The sequence below is a fragment of the Piliocolobus tephrosceles genome, chromosome 11 (assembly GCF_002776525.5).
Source record: "Piliocolobus tephrosceles isolate RC106 chromosome 11, ASM277652v3, whole genome shotgun sequence".
Taxonomy (NCBI): Eukaryota; Metazoa; Chordata; class Mammalia; order Primates; family Cercopithecidae; genus Piliocolobus; species Piliocolobus tephrosceles.
The window spans coordinates 119,662,409-119,679,017 of record NC_045444.1 but is presented as its reverse complement, the minus strand read 5'-3'; the positions used below and the strand labels follow the sequence as shown (position 1 = coordinate 119,679,017).

The 16,609-nt window shown below is 44.9% G+C and overlaps 1 protein-coding gene across 3 annotated transcripts in view; it reads right to left on the bottom strand.

Annotated features, from left to right (window-relative positions):
* ATG16L1 (autophagy related 16 like 1) overlaps positions 1-10,693 on the bottom strand; it is a 45,190-nt gene extending 34,497 nt beyond the window's left edge. For 2 of the 3 annotated variants that reach the window (XM_023188576.1, XM_023188577.1), the window contains exons 1-2: positions 10,313-10,693; positions 5,744-5,837 (exon numbers count right to left, since the gene is read on the bottom strand). In XM_023188576.1, the coding sequence (XP_023044344.1) occupies positions 5,744-5,837; positions 10,313-10,427 (209 nt within the window). In that variant the 5' untranslated portion in view covers positions 10,428-10,693. The remainder of the gene's footprint in view (positions 1-5,743; positions 5,838-10,312) is intronic. The other variant, XM_023188579.1, reaches the window with a different exon arrangement.
* Positions 10,694-16,609: the final 5,916 nt, after the last annotated feature.

Here is a 16,609-nt window from a genome sequence, read left to right as displayed (position 1 = left end):
CCTAGAATAAAATAAAAAGAGGGGGATAAAGGTGGCAGTATAGCAGTCTTTCCATCTCTATATGTATTGTTATTACAAAGCTAAGCACAAACTAATACCTTATCTTGAGGCAACCTGATACTTTCCCAATCTTAGCCCAAGAAGTAACGTCAAGAGATCAGAAAGTAGAACACACTTTACATGAAACTATCCTAAATTAGGCAGAATAATTATCAGATCTTCCCCACCTTTTTGTTTTTTTGAGATGGAGTCTTGCTCTGTCACCCAGGCTGTAGTGCAGTGGCGTGATCTCGACTCACTGTAAGCTCTGCCGCCTGGGTTCAAGTGATTTTTGTGCCCCAGCCTCTAGAGTAGCTGGGACTACAGGCGCATGCCACCATACCTGGCTAATTTTTTTGCATTTTTAGTAGAGGTGGGGTTTCACCATGTTGGTCAGGCTGATCTCGAACTCCTAACCTCAGGTGATCCACCCACCTTGGCCTCCCAAAGTGCTGGGATTACAGGCATGAGCCACCATGCCCGGTCCCCACCTTTTAAAAAAGTATTGAGATGGTATCTATGTTGCAAAGGCTGGCCTCGAACTCCTGGACTCAAGCATGTAGGACGTGGTCCCGCCTTCCAAGGAGCTGGCTAGCTATAGAACAGATTCATGAAATAAAAACTAACAACAGGCCAGGTGCGGTGGCTCATGCCTGTAATTCCAGCACTTTGGGAGGCCGAGGTGGGTGCATCACGAGGTCAGGAGATCGAGACCATCCTGGCTAACACAGTGAAACCCCGTCTCTACTAAAAATACAAAAAATTAGCTGGGCGTGGTGGCGGGCATTTGTAGTACCAGCTACTCGGGAGGCTGAGGCAGGAGAATGGCATGAACCCGGGAGGCGGAGGTTGCAGTGAGCTGAGACTGCGCCACTGCCCTCCAGCCTGGGCGACACAGCGAGACTCGGTCTCAAAAAAAAAAAAAAAAAAAAACTAAAACTAACAACATAAAGAAAAACAAAAGTGTATCAGAGTGACGAGAGAAAGTGTTAATCACGTTCAGAGGCAAAGATTTCCCCAGACAAGGATGGTTTCATTTTGGGAGGGGTTTCCCAAGAGGAACTAAAGTAGGAATCTCCTAGGAAGGCAAAATGGAGGCAAGATCATCAGGCAGAGAGGCCTCAGGATTAGATGCTTAAACTTCAAAGTCTACCAAGACACAGAACTCAACAGAAATGCTAAGGGAGACTAAGGCAAGCAGGATACAGCTCTTTTCACGACCCAAAGCCTCCAAGGACTTCCTATTTTACTTACAATGAATATCATCAGCCCACGAAGGTGCTTTGGCAAGTAGGAAAAAACAACCACTCGGAGGGCATGTTTCAAGCACAGATTCCTGGAGCCCACTAACAGGCGATCTGCCTTCCTAGCAAGGCCCAGCAATCTGCATTTCTCACTTTCTGTGTGCTGGTGATGGGAATGTTGCTGGTTCCGGGAAGTCTGAGTAGCAGTAAAGGTGGTAGAGCTCAAACTTTAGAGGTCACTAGAATCACCTAAAGCATTTCTGAAAACATAGATTACCAGGTCCCACCCCTAGAGTTTCTAATAGAATAGGTCTGAGATGGGGCCCAAGAATCTTTGTTTCTAACAACTTCCCAGAAGATGCCCCTAGTCCAGGAACCATGCTTAGAATAAACAATTTTGAGGCTGAAAAGTTTGATTTTAAACTGTAGGCAAAGTGATGAAAATACTTAAGAGAAAGTCTGGTAACTGATGCAGTTGACTATTTAAGCACAGTGTGCACTGTTTTACGGTTAATTAGGATGAGACAGGCAGGGTCTTTGGAGAGACAGGAAGGAGGGGAGAGGAAACCAATGAAGTGCCCAGCTTCCGTGAACACCCTTACATGTTCTAGCAAATGTCCCTTTGAGTTGGTCTCCCCCACTAGATTCTACTCCTCCTCAGAGTAGGCACTCTGGCTTACTCATCTCTACAGCCCTAATGCCCAGCCCACACTGCGGTCACAGAAGTCTATTGAGTGAATGAGGCTCTCACCACAGTCTGGGAATAAGAAGATAAATAAACAAAGGAGGTGGCAAAATAAACGTAAACCAAAGGATGCAAGAGGCTAGGGGGTGGAGAACCAATGGGCTTGGTGGATACGGGGAATATGAGGAATAAAGGAATGTGGGGAGGGGAAGATACAGAGGGAAGAAGGAACCATAGATGACTCGTGGAAAACAACGATACCGTGAATGGAAACAAGGAAGTCAGGAGGGCAGACTTATTATGGATAACATTTGTGGAAATGGAAAGACCGAACAAGGGGTAACCTGATGAAGCCCACCATTCAATCTGCCTTGCCTGCTTTTCATCACTTTTTTCTAGTTCCAAACTCCCACTAGCAAGTCAAGTTGCCAAACAATACATAACTAAACTCCCACTAGCTTCCTTATAAATAATAACTGACTGTGGCTCACTACAATAACTGGTGCTTCAAGTTTTTCTCCAGGAACTAGGAGGCAGCTCTTGCTCATTAAAGCCGGCTGAGACCCCCAACCCTTCAACTGGGCCTGTGTGAATGCCCAAGAGGTGATCTTTTGACATCAGAGGGCCAAAACACTCCTCCCTCAGATGGTGCTAATGCCACCATTTTCTGCATGTGTCCTATGAGGAACTACATAGCTAGATTATGCTTGCATGGAAGCCCCAATGACCTCATCTTTCCTACCCACCAGTCACCTCTTCCCGCACTTTAGACCACCCTGCTTTCTATCGCATAAGTACCCCCATCCCTATTTCCAAGGAGGTGGATTTGAGACCTGTTCTCCTGCCTCCTTGCTTGGCCATGTTATGAATAAACTCTCACAAAACCCATCATCTCAGTGATTAATTTGCTATGAGTGGGCTGAATGAACCTGATTTGTAACAAGACCTCCAACTAAATGACCATCCCACTGGATGTGGTGGCTCATGCCTGTAAACCCAACACTAATGGAAGGTTGAGGAGGGAGGATCACTTAAGCCCAGGAGTAAAGACCAGGCTGGGTAACATAGTGAGACCCCTATCTCTACAAAAAATTAAAAAATTAGACTGGCATGGTGGTGCACACCTGCAGTCTCCAAGCTACTCGGAAGGCTAAGGCAGGAGGATTGCTTGAGCCTCGGAGGTTGAGGCTGCGGTAAGCCATGATCATGCCACTGCACTCCAGCCTGGGCGACAGAGAGATACCCTGCCTCAAAAAAGACCATCCTAGTGAAATTCAGCCAAAAGAACTGCTGCATATTCCAAGCACATGAGTTTGGCTAACAGATAAAGAATACAAGAATACAGTCACCAAGGGTTTAATCAGATAGAAATGTTTTTAGTTTTCAATTGGATGAATTTAGATGAAAATGGTGAAACAGCATTATCTACACCTAAAGTTAACCAAAATACTAAAACTAATATCTTAAGTACTACAGAAGGCCTCCCAGGGCCACAGCCAGGCGGGAACTCCTGAACTGTTACAAAGCAAGGACGGAAGTGAGGCCCTGCCAAGCCATCTGTTCTCTGGTATCTTTCCCACTCCGTCCTCTACCAGGAGACCATCCTGCCAGATGAGGAGACGTGAGAGCAGCTACAGCTCTAGGAGTAAATACATCAGGCTACAGCTACCATTTCTAGACACCATAAATCACCAACCTTGTTTTTACAATTGCTAAATGTGTGGAGATTTCAGAGAAATAATGGTTACTGTTCCCATACCAAATTTAACATGCAAACACAACGAATATTATGGAAGAGAACAATAAGACTTCAAATATACATAAATGCACACAAATGACCCAGTAAACACAAATACGCCACCATGAACAAATATGTATCTCATGAAATATTCTATTAATACACATACACACACACATATATATATATATATATCTGGGACGGAGTCTTGCTCTGTCACTCAGGCTGGAGTGCAGTGGTGTGATCTTGGCTCACTGCAACCTCCGCCTCCCAGGTTCAAGCAATTCTCTGCCTCAGCCTCCCAGGTAGCTGGGATTACAGGCGCCTGCCACCAGGCCTGGCTAATTTTTGTATTTTTAGTAGAGACGGGGTTTCACCATCTCGGCCAGGCTGGTCTTGAACTCCTGACGTCAAATGATCCACCCGCCTTGGCCTTTCAAAGTGCTGGGATTACAGGTGTGAGCCACCGCGCCCAGCACACACTGGTATATTTCTAATCTAGTTCTTAAAGAAAAATAAGAGCTTATTGCAATCTGCTCATTTGATTTCACAATCTACTAATACTGATGCTCCTCTGCTTACTGAGGCTAAGTCCCTTTAAACCCATCAGAAGTTGAAAATATATAGTAGGTTGAGAATACATTCAATACATCTCACCTACTGAGTATCATAGGTTACACTTACATTAGCCTACAGTTGGGCGAAATCATCTAACACAAAGCCTATTTTATAGTTAGTTGTTGAATATCTCATGCAATTTATTGAATACTAAACTGAAGGGGAAAAACGGAACGGTTGGATGAATACTCAAAGTACAGTTCTACTGAAAGTGCATCACTTCTGCACCATTATAAAGGTGAAAAAGTGTAAGCTGGCCAGCATGGTGACTCATGCCTGTAATCCCAACACTTTCAGAAGCTGAGGTGGGTGGATCATTTGATGTCAAGTGGTCAAGACCACCCTGGCCAACATGGTGAAACCCTGCCTCTACTAAAAATACAAAAACTAGCCAGGTGTGGTGGTGGGTGCCTGTGATCCCAGCTATCTGGGAGGCTAAGGCAGGAGAATTGCTTGAACCCGGGAGGTGGAGGTTGCAGGTTGCGGTGAGCTGAGATTGCGCCACTGCACCCCAGCCTGGGTGATGGAGCGAGACACTCTCAAAAAAGAAAAAAAAAAGAAAAAGAAAAATTGTAAGTTGAACCACTGCAAGTTGGGGACCATTTGTATGTTGAAAAAATCACCAACCTAAAAAGGATCAAATAGGCCCATACTGCACAAAAGCAATTTTTGTGTATGTACCAATCACTCCTATATTAATAGGATCTACAAAAACCTTCTCAGAAATACTTAACTTGTCTGTGATTATTTAAAAACAAACAAAGAAACAAAAAACATGAACTCTGGCAGGTTAGATGAGAAACTGATGTAGGGTTACCACACGAACCCGCCTTAAGAAATTTCTCAAGCTGAGAGCACTGTACTGATAATAACCTTTCTAGGTATGTACATACCTTTTAAAAAACAATTTTAATTACACGGTTTTAGTTCTTATTTGAAAGGAGCTGACAAAAACCGGAACACAAAATAGTACTTGATTTGCTTTTAAATTAGAGAAGTTGGCCGGGCGCGGTGGCTCAAGCCTGTAATCCCAGCACTTTGGGAGGCCGAGACGGGTGGATCACGAGGTCAGGAGATGGAGACCATCCTGGCTAACACGGTGAAACCCCGTCTCTACTAAAAATACAAAAAAAACTAGCCGGGCGAGGTGGCGGGCGCCTGTAGTCCCAGCTACTCCGGAGGCTGAGGCAGGAGAATGGCATAAACCCGGGAGGCAGAGCTTGCAGTGAGCTGAGATCCGGCCACTGCACTCCAGTCCGGGCGACAGAGCGAGACTCCGCCTCAAAAAAAAAAAAATAAATAAATAAATAAATAAATAAATAAATAAATAAATAAATAAATAAATTAGAGAAGTGACAACTGAACTGAGATAAATCTCATTAGAGGAGACACAAATAATATAGGTTAGTTTCAAAATACCTTATCTCATGCCTGTTTGGTACGTCATGTTTTTCAGCCTGTAGTTTCTGGGCCAACACTGAATGAAGATCTGACTTTTCCAGCAATTTGTTATCTATTAAAATAAAAAAGTCAGAAATTAAGTTATTATAACATATGTACACTTGCTAGGTACCTACCTTGTCATGTATTGAAGAAAAAAATACAGGAACATACATTCCGCAGCCATAGTAACCTACAGAAATCACCTGCAAGAATGTCTTCTCTATTAAAGGGAGCTGAAAATGCTTCCTACCCCCGAAGTTATTTGTTTCTACCTTGGGAGGAAAAAAGAAAAAGAACCACACTAAACACAATGGCAAAGTGAAATGCTATGGACCTTTAAGTACTACAGGAGAACTTTACCATGATTGACACATTAAATTACTTTTTAGGTCAGGGAACTAGAAATAGAAATAAATGACAGTCCCCAACATGAAGGAGTTAACATTAAATTCAGTCAAGTATAAAAAGGTACAGAGAATACACTCTGGGCCGGGCGCGGTGGCTCAAGCCTGTAATCCCAGCACTTTGGGAGGCCGAGACAGGCGGATCACGAGGTCAGGAGATCAAGACCATCCTGGCTAACACAGTGAAACCCTGCCTCTACTAAAAACACAAAAAAAACTAGCCGGGCGAGGTGGCGGGCGCCTGTAGTCCCAGCTATTCGGGAGGCTGAGGCAGGAGAATGGCGTAAACCTGGGAGGCGGAGCTTGCAGTGAGCTGAGATCCGGCCACTGCACTTCAGTCCGGGCGACAGAGCCAGACTCTGCCTCAAAAAAAAAAAAAAAAAAAAAAAAGAGAATACACTCTGTACTCATTTTTATGAATGGTGTCACAGGTGGTGATATATGAGTTAAGTCTTAAAAGAAGATGATGGGCCACGCAGAAGGAATAACAGAGTCTTTCGGTAAGTGGCTGGAAATAAAGGTTGGAGCCAACACTGGAAAAAGCAGGATCAGAAATTTAGACTTCTTCTTACTGGCAATGATGAAATAAGAAATTATAAAAGCAGGCAGCTACATTAACAGATCCGTATTGGTAAAAAGTCAAAGATTATTCTGAGACTCTTTGCTCAGGCAACTGGGCAGAGGATGCTAACGTGTGAGAGAACACAGGAGGGGACAGCTAAGAGAGGAAATGAGTTCTCTTTCCAAACATAATCAATTTGACAGGAGACAGAGTACAGAAACTCAAAAGACAGGATTAGAAAGAACATGGAGTTAAGAGTAATAGGCACACAGGCCAGACGCAGTGGCTCACGCCTGTAATCCCAGCGCTTTGGAAGGCAGAGGAAGGCGGATTACCTGAGGTCAGGAGTTCGAGAACAGCCTGGCCAACATGGTGAAACTACTAAAAATACAAAATTAGCCAGGCATGGTGGCACTTGCCCGTAGTCCCAGCTACTAGGGAGGCTGAGGCATGAGAATCGCTTGAACCCGGGAGGCAGAGGTTGCAGTCAGCTGAGATCACGCCACTGCACTCCAGCCTGGGCGACAGAGAAAGACTCTGTCTCTAAATAAATAAAATGAAATAAAAAACAAGAGTAATAGGCATACAGGCACCAGTAAGATCAGATATGGGTACCGGTTCTGCAGGTACCAAGCAGAACAAGACAGGGTTTATGCTAGTGACTACTCCTGTTAAAAGAGCTTGTTTCTCTTTTAAAGAGTCTTGAGTCCCACTTCCTGATATCTGAAAAGAGAATTCCTGGGTAGAAACACTCTCATCTGCATTAGTCAAATGAATTAGCTCAGCCAAACTGGGCATTGGGTTCAACCTGGGACATCATGATCAAGAGAAAGGTTTAAAATCCACCAGTGTCAAAGGGCTCTAGTAAGATCTTCAGATGTTACAGCAAAGCTTGGTGCCCTGTGATAATTTTAGGTTCTTTCAAAAAACAGAGGCATTCAAAAGAAGTCCTTCTCAAAGGCTGCTCCCTGAAGAGAAGGCTGGAGACAGAGGGAAGCCTTTCCCCTCCCCCTACAGCTTCTTTCCACCGTTCTCTTCAGACTTAAAGGCACGGACTGAACAGGGACCAGACTCCAGGTTGATGGAGGGTCAGAACTTGACTGGCCTGGGGAGGCTGGAATGAGTGGAATGAAGGTGTTTCGCAAACTATGATAGACACGATCTCCCTAAACGTCAATCCCTCCGCCTAAACAGAAGATCTTAACAAGCAAAGGCTGTCTCACTCTCCTGTTCATTGTTAGCTTCTCATCCCAGTCTCCTCTCCTGGTCCCTCAGGCAAGCATTACCGGCTACTCTAGTACCCTTTAAAGCTATCTTCTTTCCACAACTGACCTCTTATTCTGACTGTTCTACATGTTCCTGTCCCATCAAGATGCCATTTTCAAAGTGCAGGAAAACATTCCATTTGTGTCAAGAGATAATGCTTTACAATTACAGGCTATTATACAGATGGCTTTGAAAGCACTTATATGCACAGCACTGTTTTTATGAAGTAGGCAGGGCAAGCTTCATCCCCATTTTATAGATGAGGCAAAACAGACTGAAAAAGTAAGTGAAAAGGTTCAGAGAGGGGTGAGTCAAGCCTCCAATCCAATTTGACTTTCAAAGGATATTAGCTTTTAAAGCATAAGCACCCAATAAGCACCTAATGAACTGATTTATGTCATCTGTCAGGGAATCATGTTTTGAGTAAGAGGGACTTGTGCTTCCGGCCTTCTGAAACAGCAGTGTTCTTCAGGGCCTCCTAGAACAGCAAAGCATCCCCTTTCTTCTCAGTTTTGTTAAAACAATGGGTGCAGTGAAAGCAAAGAACCATTTGCTGGGGGAGCCAGTGAGAAAAGCAAATGCAAAAGTTAGTCATCAAGCCTGAGTTCAAATCCCAGTCCCGGCTGGGCACGGTGGCTCATGCCTGTAATCCCAGCATTTTGGGAGGCCGAGGCAGGTACATCACCTGAGGTCAGGAGTTCAAGATCAGCCTGGCCAACATGGTGAAACCCTGTCTCTACTAAAAATTCAAAGATCAGTCAGGCGTGGTGGTGCTCGCCTATAGTTCCAGCTACTAGGGAGGCTGAGGCAGGAGGATCTCTTGAACCTGGGAGGTGGAGGTTGCAGTGAGCTGACATTGTGCCACTGCACTCCAGCCTGGGTGACAGAGCAAGACTCTGTCTCAAAAAAAAAAAAAAAAAAAAACAAACTCAGTCCCACCATTAACCTGCTGAGCAACCTCAGATGTTACCTATTCTCTCTTGGCCTCAGTTCCATGTGTGAAAATGACAATAACCGTTCCTGTTTCATATATAGAATTTTGGGAAAGATAAAATGAAATAACACATGAAAATAATTACCACAGTACTCAAATTTCTCTGCACAGTTGAGTCATTTAGGAAGCATCAAAAAACACTGATAACTTGGCATGCAGTTCTAGGCTGAATCTCTCACACACACACACGATACCTGTGTCCTAACTTCATATATTGTGATTTAGTTGGTCTGGGGTGTGGTTTGGGATTTGTAATTTTTTAAAGATCTACAGGTAATGCTAATGTGCAGCTAAGTTTGAGAACTACTGATTTTGCACAATCAGAATGCAAAAAAGGCAGCAATTATTATTTTGAATCCCACGAACAACATAACTTGGGAAAGTTGTCAGGTTTACTTTCAGGGACAGATGGAACCACCTTAGGACCATTACAATTTAGGTAAAGGTACAATCATTTTTGTACCCTTAAGCTGCAAGCAGTAAGGGGAAAGAAAACCACCTCTTTCATACTGAAGATTTCAGTAACAGTAAAAGTTCTGTCCCACCTAAAAGAGATTAAGAATCAAAATGTATGATAACACCTGGGCTCACGCCTATAATCCCAGCACTTTGGTAGGCCGAGGTGGGAAGATCGCTTGAGCCCAGGAGTTGGAGACCAGCCTGGGAAACACAGTGAACCCTCGTTCCAAAAAAAAAAAATTTTTTTTTTAAGTTAGCCGAGCGTGGTGGTGCGCGTCTGTAATCCCAGTTACTCGGGAGGCTTAGATGCGAGGATCACTTGAGCCTGGGAGTTTCAGGCTGCAGTGAGCCGTGATCTCCGCCACTGCACTCCAGCCTCGGCGACAGAGCGAGACCCTGATCCCCTATCCCTCTTTCCCCGCAAAAAACCCACCAAGGTAGAGTAAGGGAAGTAAGTTTGAGGAATCAAAGGCCACCCGTTCCAGTGCATTCAGAAGGCAATGTTAATTCAGCAATTTAAAGTTAACGACCGTTTCATTAACCTGACCCCATAAATGGGATGTTTCTGGGACCTATTTAAGTGCATAAGCGTTGTGTGAGCTGCTGGGATTTACAAATACAAACACGAACTGTGCCTCCCCACAAAAATCGCACAGTTCAGCAGGGAAAATCCTCTAAAGATAAAACACAAGTTAGAAAAAACATTTAAAAGGCTTGGGGCGTCCCCAGCGCGAGGTACCCGGGGCGGCCGCCAAGCGTGCGGGCGGCGCCGAGGACTCGGCCTCAGGTTTCCGCGGGCGCCCCGCATGCCTCCGCGGGACCCGCCAGCCCCGCTCCCAGCCCGCACCGGCGCCGCTCACACTGCAGGATGATCTCCTCGAACGCCTGTCTCTGCAGCCGGTCCCGGCGCCTCAGTTCCTCCGAGATGTGCCGCTTCCAACGGGGGAAGTCAGCGGCGCGGAGGCCCGACGACATGTCGCTTCCTGTCCCGGCACCTCAGCGCCACCGATGCGAGCGGGGGCTGGCGGCCGTGGCCTGCAGCATGAGGCAACCAGCGGACGCGGGAAAGCCAGCAATCCCGGAGCTCACCTCCACACACTGACCGTCCCCGAGGCCATCCGGGGCAGTCTTCCGGCTCCTGCCGGAAATGATTTTCCAGAGGGCCGGAAGACCCTCCCCCTCACCCGACGTATCACGCCGCACGGGCTCGGGGCGGGTGCCTCCGCAAGGCGCTCGCTAGTGACGCCAGCCTGTACCCGGAAGCGTCAGAGGCAGAGAGGTGGCCGCTTGGGGGCGTCCGGGCACCGCGCAAGGCACAGCTCCGGGCGGGAAGGAGGCAGGAAAGGGGCCACTTCCTCCTGACTGCTTACTTTTGCTGCTTTTCAACCCTTTTCGTGTTTTCTTTCTTGGCCTGTTTCCCGCAACTTTTTTTTTTTTTTTAATCGCAGTTTAGGAACAAATGGGGTTCCCTCCCTTCATAGTAGCTCTGTGACTGTGGATGATGGCAGCCTCCCTAAGCCTCAGTTGTCAGGTAATCTGTAAACTGGGGACAGTAGTGATACCTACCTCAGAAGATTGTCACGAATAGTAAAAAGAAAAACCCATGTAATGCAGTCAGCACTGTGCTTGGCACAGGGGAAACCTAAGTTTACAAAGACACTCGGTGTCTTCCCAAGGCCTACCCTGACAGCAGAAGCGTTGCCATCTTGGATAACTGCCACCATTTTAAGTTCCCCTTGATTAAAAAGCTACCTAAATCCAACCCCAAAACATGAGCCTAATGGCGAATGTCCGCATAACCAGAAACATTCCAACCCTAAGATAAACCCCCTTCCAACCAGAAACATGCCAACCAGGAGATAGCCTCCCCTCTGATCAGAGACTTTCCAACCCTGCAATAAACTTTCCCTCATATAGAAACATTATGAACCTGCAATAAGCTCACCGCTTCGTAAACCCTTAAACACCCTTAGTGTGTAAGAGAAAATGCTCCTGACCAAAATCAACAAGAAGTCCCTCTCAGGTTTATTCTCCAAAATAAACCTGTCTTTGACTGTTAAGGTCCTTTTCGTGTTTCTTTCTTAACTCTTACACACCCGAAGTCAGGGTGCTTTGACAAGAGTGTCCCACTGAACTTGGAAACAGTTTTTGTGGTTTGTTTGGTTTTTTTTTTTGTTTGTTTGCAATGGAGAAGAGGACTGGAAATAGGAGCTAAGAAACATGTGAATCGTGTATCAGAGTTTGTCTTCATTGTTAGAATCCTAGAAATTGTGGCCTGACAATAAATGGAGCCTTGGAAGGTGATCTAAGGCTGTAGAAGTTGAAAGGGGGAGATGAAGATCCTCCTGAGAAAATTGTGTCTGTGAACAAGCTCAGTAGAATGGAAAACCCAGTTCTGTAACAGAGTTGGTGGAGCTCTATCTGCCTTTAACTATTAGTGAATTTACTGCATAAAAATGGAACCAGACAAAGTAGGTGGCCAAAAGAGGGGAAAGGAATATCAGAAACTACCTTCTCTTTCAGTGTGTCTCAAGTCCAGAGGAAGGTCCTTAAGAGACAGATAAGAAGAATTTAGGTGGCCGGGTGCGGTGGCTCACGCCTGTAATCCCAGCACTTTGGGAGGCCGAAGTGGGCGGATCACGAGGTCAGGAGATCAAGACCATCCTAGCTAACACGGTCAAACCCCATCTCTACTAAAAATACAAACAAACAAAATTAGCCGGGCGTGGTGGTGGGCACCTGTGGTCCCAGCCACTCGGGAGGCTGAGGCAGGAGAATGGCATGAACTTGGGAAGTGGAGTTTGCAGTGAGCCAAGATCGCACCACTGCACTCCAGCCTGGGCGACAGAGCAAAACACCATCTCAGAAAAAATAAAAAAAAAAGAACTTAGGCCGAGGAGAGGAGGACAGTCAGGCTTCTAGCACTGTAGTTAAAGATATTTCACTGGTAGTCAGTATTGAGTGGACCTGAAGTCTTTGGAAGGATCCATGGGGATCAGAAATAGAAGTGACTTCCTCACGCACTGAACAAAATGAAAAAGTTCTGAAAGTGACCGAGAATGTCTTCAAATGCAGCAGTGGCACCACTCTTAAAAGACCATTACACTACATCTTGACAGTTGAGCACGTTAATTTTCCACATTTATGATTAAAATATGTTTCCAAGGCTGGGCATGGTGGCTCACACCTGTAATCCCAACACTTTGGGAGGCCAAGGTGAGAGGATCACTTGAGCTCAGGAATTTGAGACTGACCACCCTGGGCAACGTGATGCAACTCTGTCTCTACAAAAATACAAAAAATTAGTTGAGTGTGGTGGCATGTGCCTGTAATCCTAGCTACGGGAATAGGCCTGAGGTGGGAGGATCACTTGAGCCTAGGAGGTCAAGGCTGCGGTGAGCTGAGATTGCACCACTGCGTTCCAGCAGCCTGGTCAACAGAGTGAGGCCCTGACTCTCTCTTTCTGTATATAAAAATATGTTTACAAATTTGCAGTTGCTTAACCAGCAATTCCACTTGCAGGAATTTATGCCAAGAAATATTTGGACACATGTCCACATACAAAAATCTTGGTCACAGCATTGTTTTTAGGTTGGTGTAAAAGTAATTGCAGTTTATAATAATGGTGAGAAGTTGGGGGAAAAAATCTACATTTCCAACAAAAAGAGATTGGTTAAATTACTGTATATTTATTGCTGGAAATTGTTGATAGTAACAGCAGTATATGTCATAAATCAATTTCTATAAAATCAGTGTGTCCCTAGCTCCTCATACACAAATATTTGTTGATCACATGAAGAATAATTTCTAAAGAAAGGATGTGAAGCTCTCCTAGGCCTACCCTCCTCCTAACTCACCAGTTTTATCTAGCACACAACCGCAGCCACACTGAAGCCTTTTTTTTTGAGACGGAGTCTCGCTCTGTCTCCCAGGCTGGAGCACAGTGGCCGGATCTCAGCTCACTGCAAGCTCCGCCTCCCGGGTTTACGCCATTCTCCTGCCTCAGCCTCCTGAGTAGCTGGGACTACAGGCGCCCGCCACCTTGCCCGGCTAGTTTTTTGTATTTTTTTTTTAGTAGAGACGAGGTTTCACAGTGTTAGCCAGGATGGTCTCGATCTCCTGACTTCGTGATCCGCCCGTCTCGGCCTCCCAAAGTGCTGGGATTACAGGCTTGAGCCACAGCGCCCGGCCAACACACTGAAGCCTTTTACTTCCTTCTGCTTACCGTGCTCCCTCCCATTGCAGGGCCTTTGGATTTACTGTGTTGGGCACATCTTCCCTTCTGATTTCTCCAAATTAATTTCTGTGTGTTCATTCTTATTTCAGTAGTCACTTCCTCAAAACAGTCGGATAAGAGACCTTCATAACCACATCTTATCTCCCTGTTACACGTGTACCTCTCCTTTATAGCATTGATCCCAGTTACAGCTTCACATATATTTGTATCATTACTTAATTAAGGTCTGTCTCCCCTAGTAGACTGTAAACTCCATGAGACAAGAGCTGTGTCTGTTTTTGCACATCATTATATCTCCAGCAAGAGCATGAAGCCGTTTATGTGTTAGGTGCTCAGTAAATGTTATTTAATTAATGAATGGAATATGTGAAAATACTAATAGTAGTATTACCTGTAGGCAGTGGTATTGCTGGTGTTTTTTTCTTATATATGTATTTTATGTGCATTTTCTAATAGGTAGACATTATATATATATACTATGTATTCATGAAAAAGTTGGGCCAGGCGCAGTGGCTCACACCTGTAATCCCAGCACTTTGGGAGGCTGAGGCAGGTGGATCACCTGAGGTCAGGAGTTCGAGACCGGCTTGCTCAACATGGCAAAACCCCATCTCTACTAAAAATACAAAAAATTAGCTAGACGTGGTGTCAGGCACCTGTAATCTCAGGTGCTTGGGAAGCTGAGGCAGGAGAATGGCTTGAACCCGGGAGGTGGAGGTCGCAGTGAGCCGAGATTGTGCCATTGCACTCTAGCCTGGGCGACAGAGCAACACTCTGTCTTAAAAAAAAAAAAAAAAAAAAAAAGTTCTAGAAATGAACACATATTTATTGATAAAACCATTTATTTTGACAGCATGGGAGATCATGAATCAGCAGGAACACTTCTACAGTGCTATGGGCTGTGCATTCTTCTGAGTAGTATTCCACATATAAATCCTGCTCAGTAGCGTCTTCATCCTTATTTACAGATGAGGAATCTGAGGCACGGGGAGGTTAAGTAACTTGCCTGAGGACACCTGGCTAGTAAAGTGGCAAGACCTGGGTTCAAATACAGGCAATTTCATTCTAACATCTGTGCCTTTAACCACTGCACTCCATCATCCAGTCTCTGTTCTGGCTGTCACTGCAGTCTGGCTAGACTAGAATACATGAAACAGAATAATTTTTAAGTAATGTGTAACTTACTCCTAAATTAGCCAATAGGGAGGGCAACCTGGTGAAGAGCAAAGTCAGTGATGGGGAGGCTTCAGGTGTGTTCACAGGCCCTGAGGGGAATGACTGGATGGAGGGTGAGTAAGACCGGGGATGAGTAATAGGAAGGAGGAGGAAATAGGTTGTCTGAATACTCTGGTGACAAATAACAGATCTTGAGAATTTTTATTTGTTTTGGTAAATAGTGATTGTCTAAAGGATTCAGCATGCTTTGCCGGGAAGCAGCATCTGTGAAATGGAGTCTGACTGCCTATAATGGATGTAAGATAAATGTAAAATATCCCAAGATTCTTGTAGCAATATGTTAATCCTCACGAATTTGCTCACAGGAAGTAGAAAAGGCATCACTTATCAAAGGACTTTTTTTGTGGAAAGTCTAGTTTCACTGAAACAAAGTACCACCAGCTTTAACATAACAGCACTTCTGTGGCAGCATTTCCACTGCTAAAAACTTCCAAGAGATTCTCACCTCCATCATTGATGCCTACACACCTCATCTGTGACATCCTCTAGTTATGCTCCAATTCAGAGGAATTCAAGGGCCAACCTTCAAACTATTGTCCTATTTACTCTTTTCTCTGACCTTTGGGTCTTCCTGATTTCCTTTACCTTCCACTCAGCAGGTTAAAAAAACAGTGCAATTCCAGTGTGGGTTGGGCACAGGGATGGGCATCCTAACTTCAAAGAGCTCACTCTAGGAAGGGAGATTGGAACACGTGTCATTTATGGATACAAGGAATATAGAGTACAAAGAACCAGCCTGACGGCAGTACAAAAGGGGTTCAGTTCTCTTCTGTTGGTTTTTCTCTGGCTTCTATTCTTAAAATCTCATTTGCTATTATTCTTTTAAAAAATTATCTTAGTCTTTATTTCCACTCCTTTTCAGCTCTTCCCAAAATTATATTACTTAAAGTGAAAATAAACGAAGTTAACTGTGTTACTGTGTTAACTGTCTGCTGTATAAACCCGATAGCTGCTAAAGTAAACCAAAGGATAGTCAAGAAACCAACTTACACAGGTTTCCGGACACACCGCTGATCCTTCCAAACCTTATTTATTTATTTTTATTTTTATTTTTTGAGACAGGGTCTCACTCTGTCGCCCATGCTAGAGTGCAGTGGTATCATCTCGGCTCACTGCAACCTTCGTTTCCTGGGTTCAAGCAATTCTTGTGCCTCAGCCTCCCGAGTAGCCGGGATTACGGGCACCTGCCACTACTCCCAGCTAATTTTTTGTATTTTCAGTAGAGACAGGGTTTCACTATGTTGGCCAAGCTGGTCTCGAACTCCTGACCTCAAGTGACCTGCCCATTTTGGCCTCCATCTGCTGGGATTACAGGTGTGAACCACTGTGCCGGGTCCAAACCTCATTTCTTAATATGATAATAGCAATGCTCCCTTGTAGGCATATGTTACTTGGCTCTTTTGCCCCTTGTTTTTCTTTTTTTGGGGGGGGGTCATTGCTTTTGTGTATATATATATATATACACGGCAGGAAATTTTCATTATAAAGAAACTCTGTGTACATAGATTAAACCACATGCAGATCATGTTCTTCACTCCATATATATGTTGATGCTCAGATTTCATATTATTTTATTTCATTTTTTGGGACAGGGTCTTGATCTATCACCCAGATTGGAGTGCAGTGGCACGATCACAGCTCACTGCAGCCTCAAACTCTCGGGCTCAAGCGATCCTCCCACCTC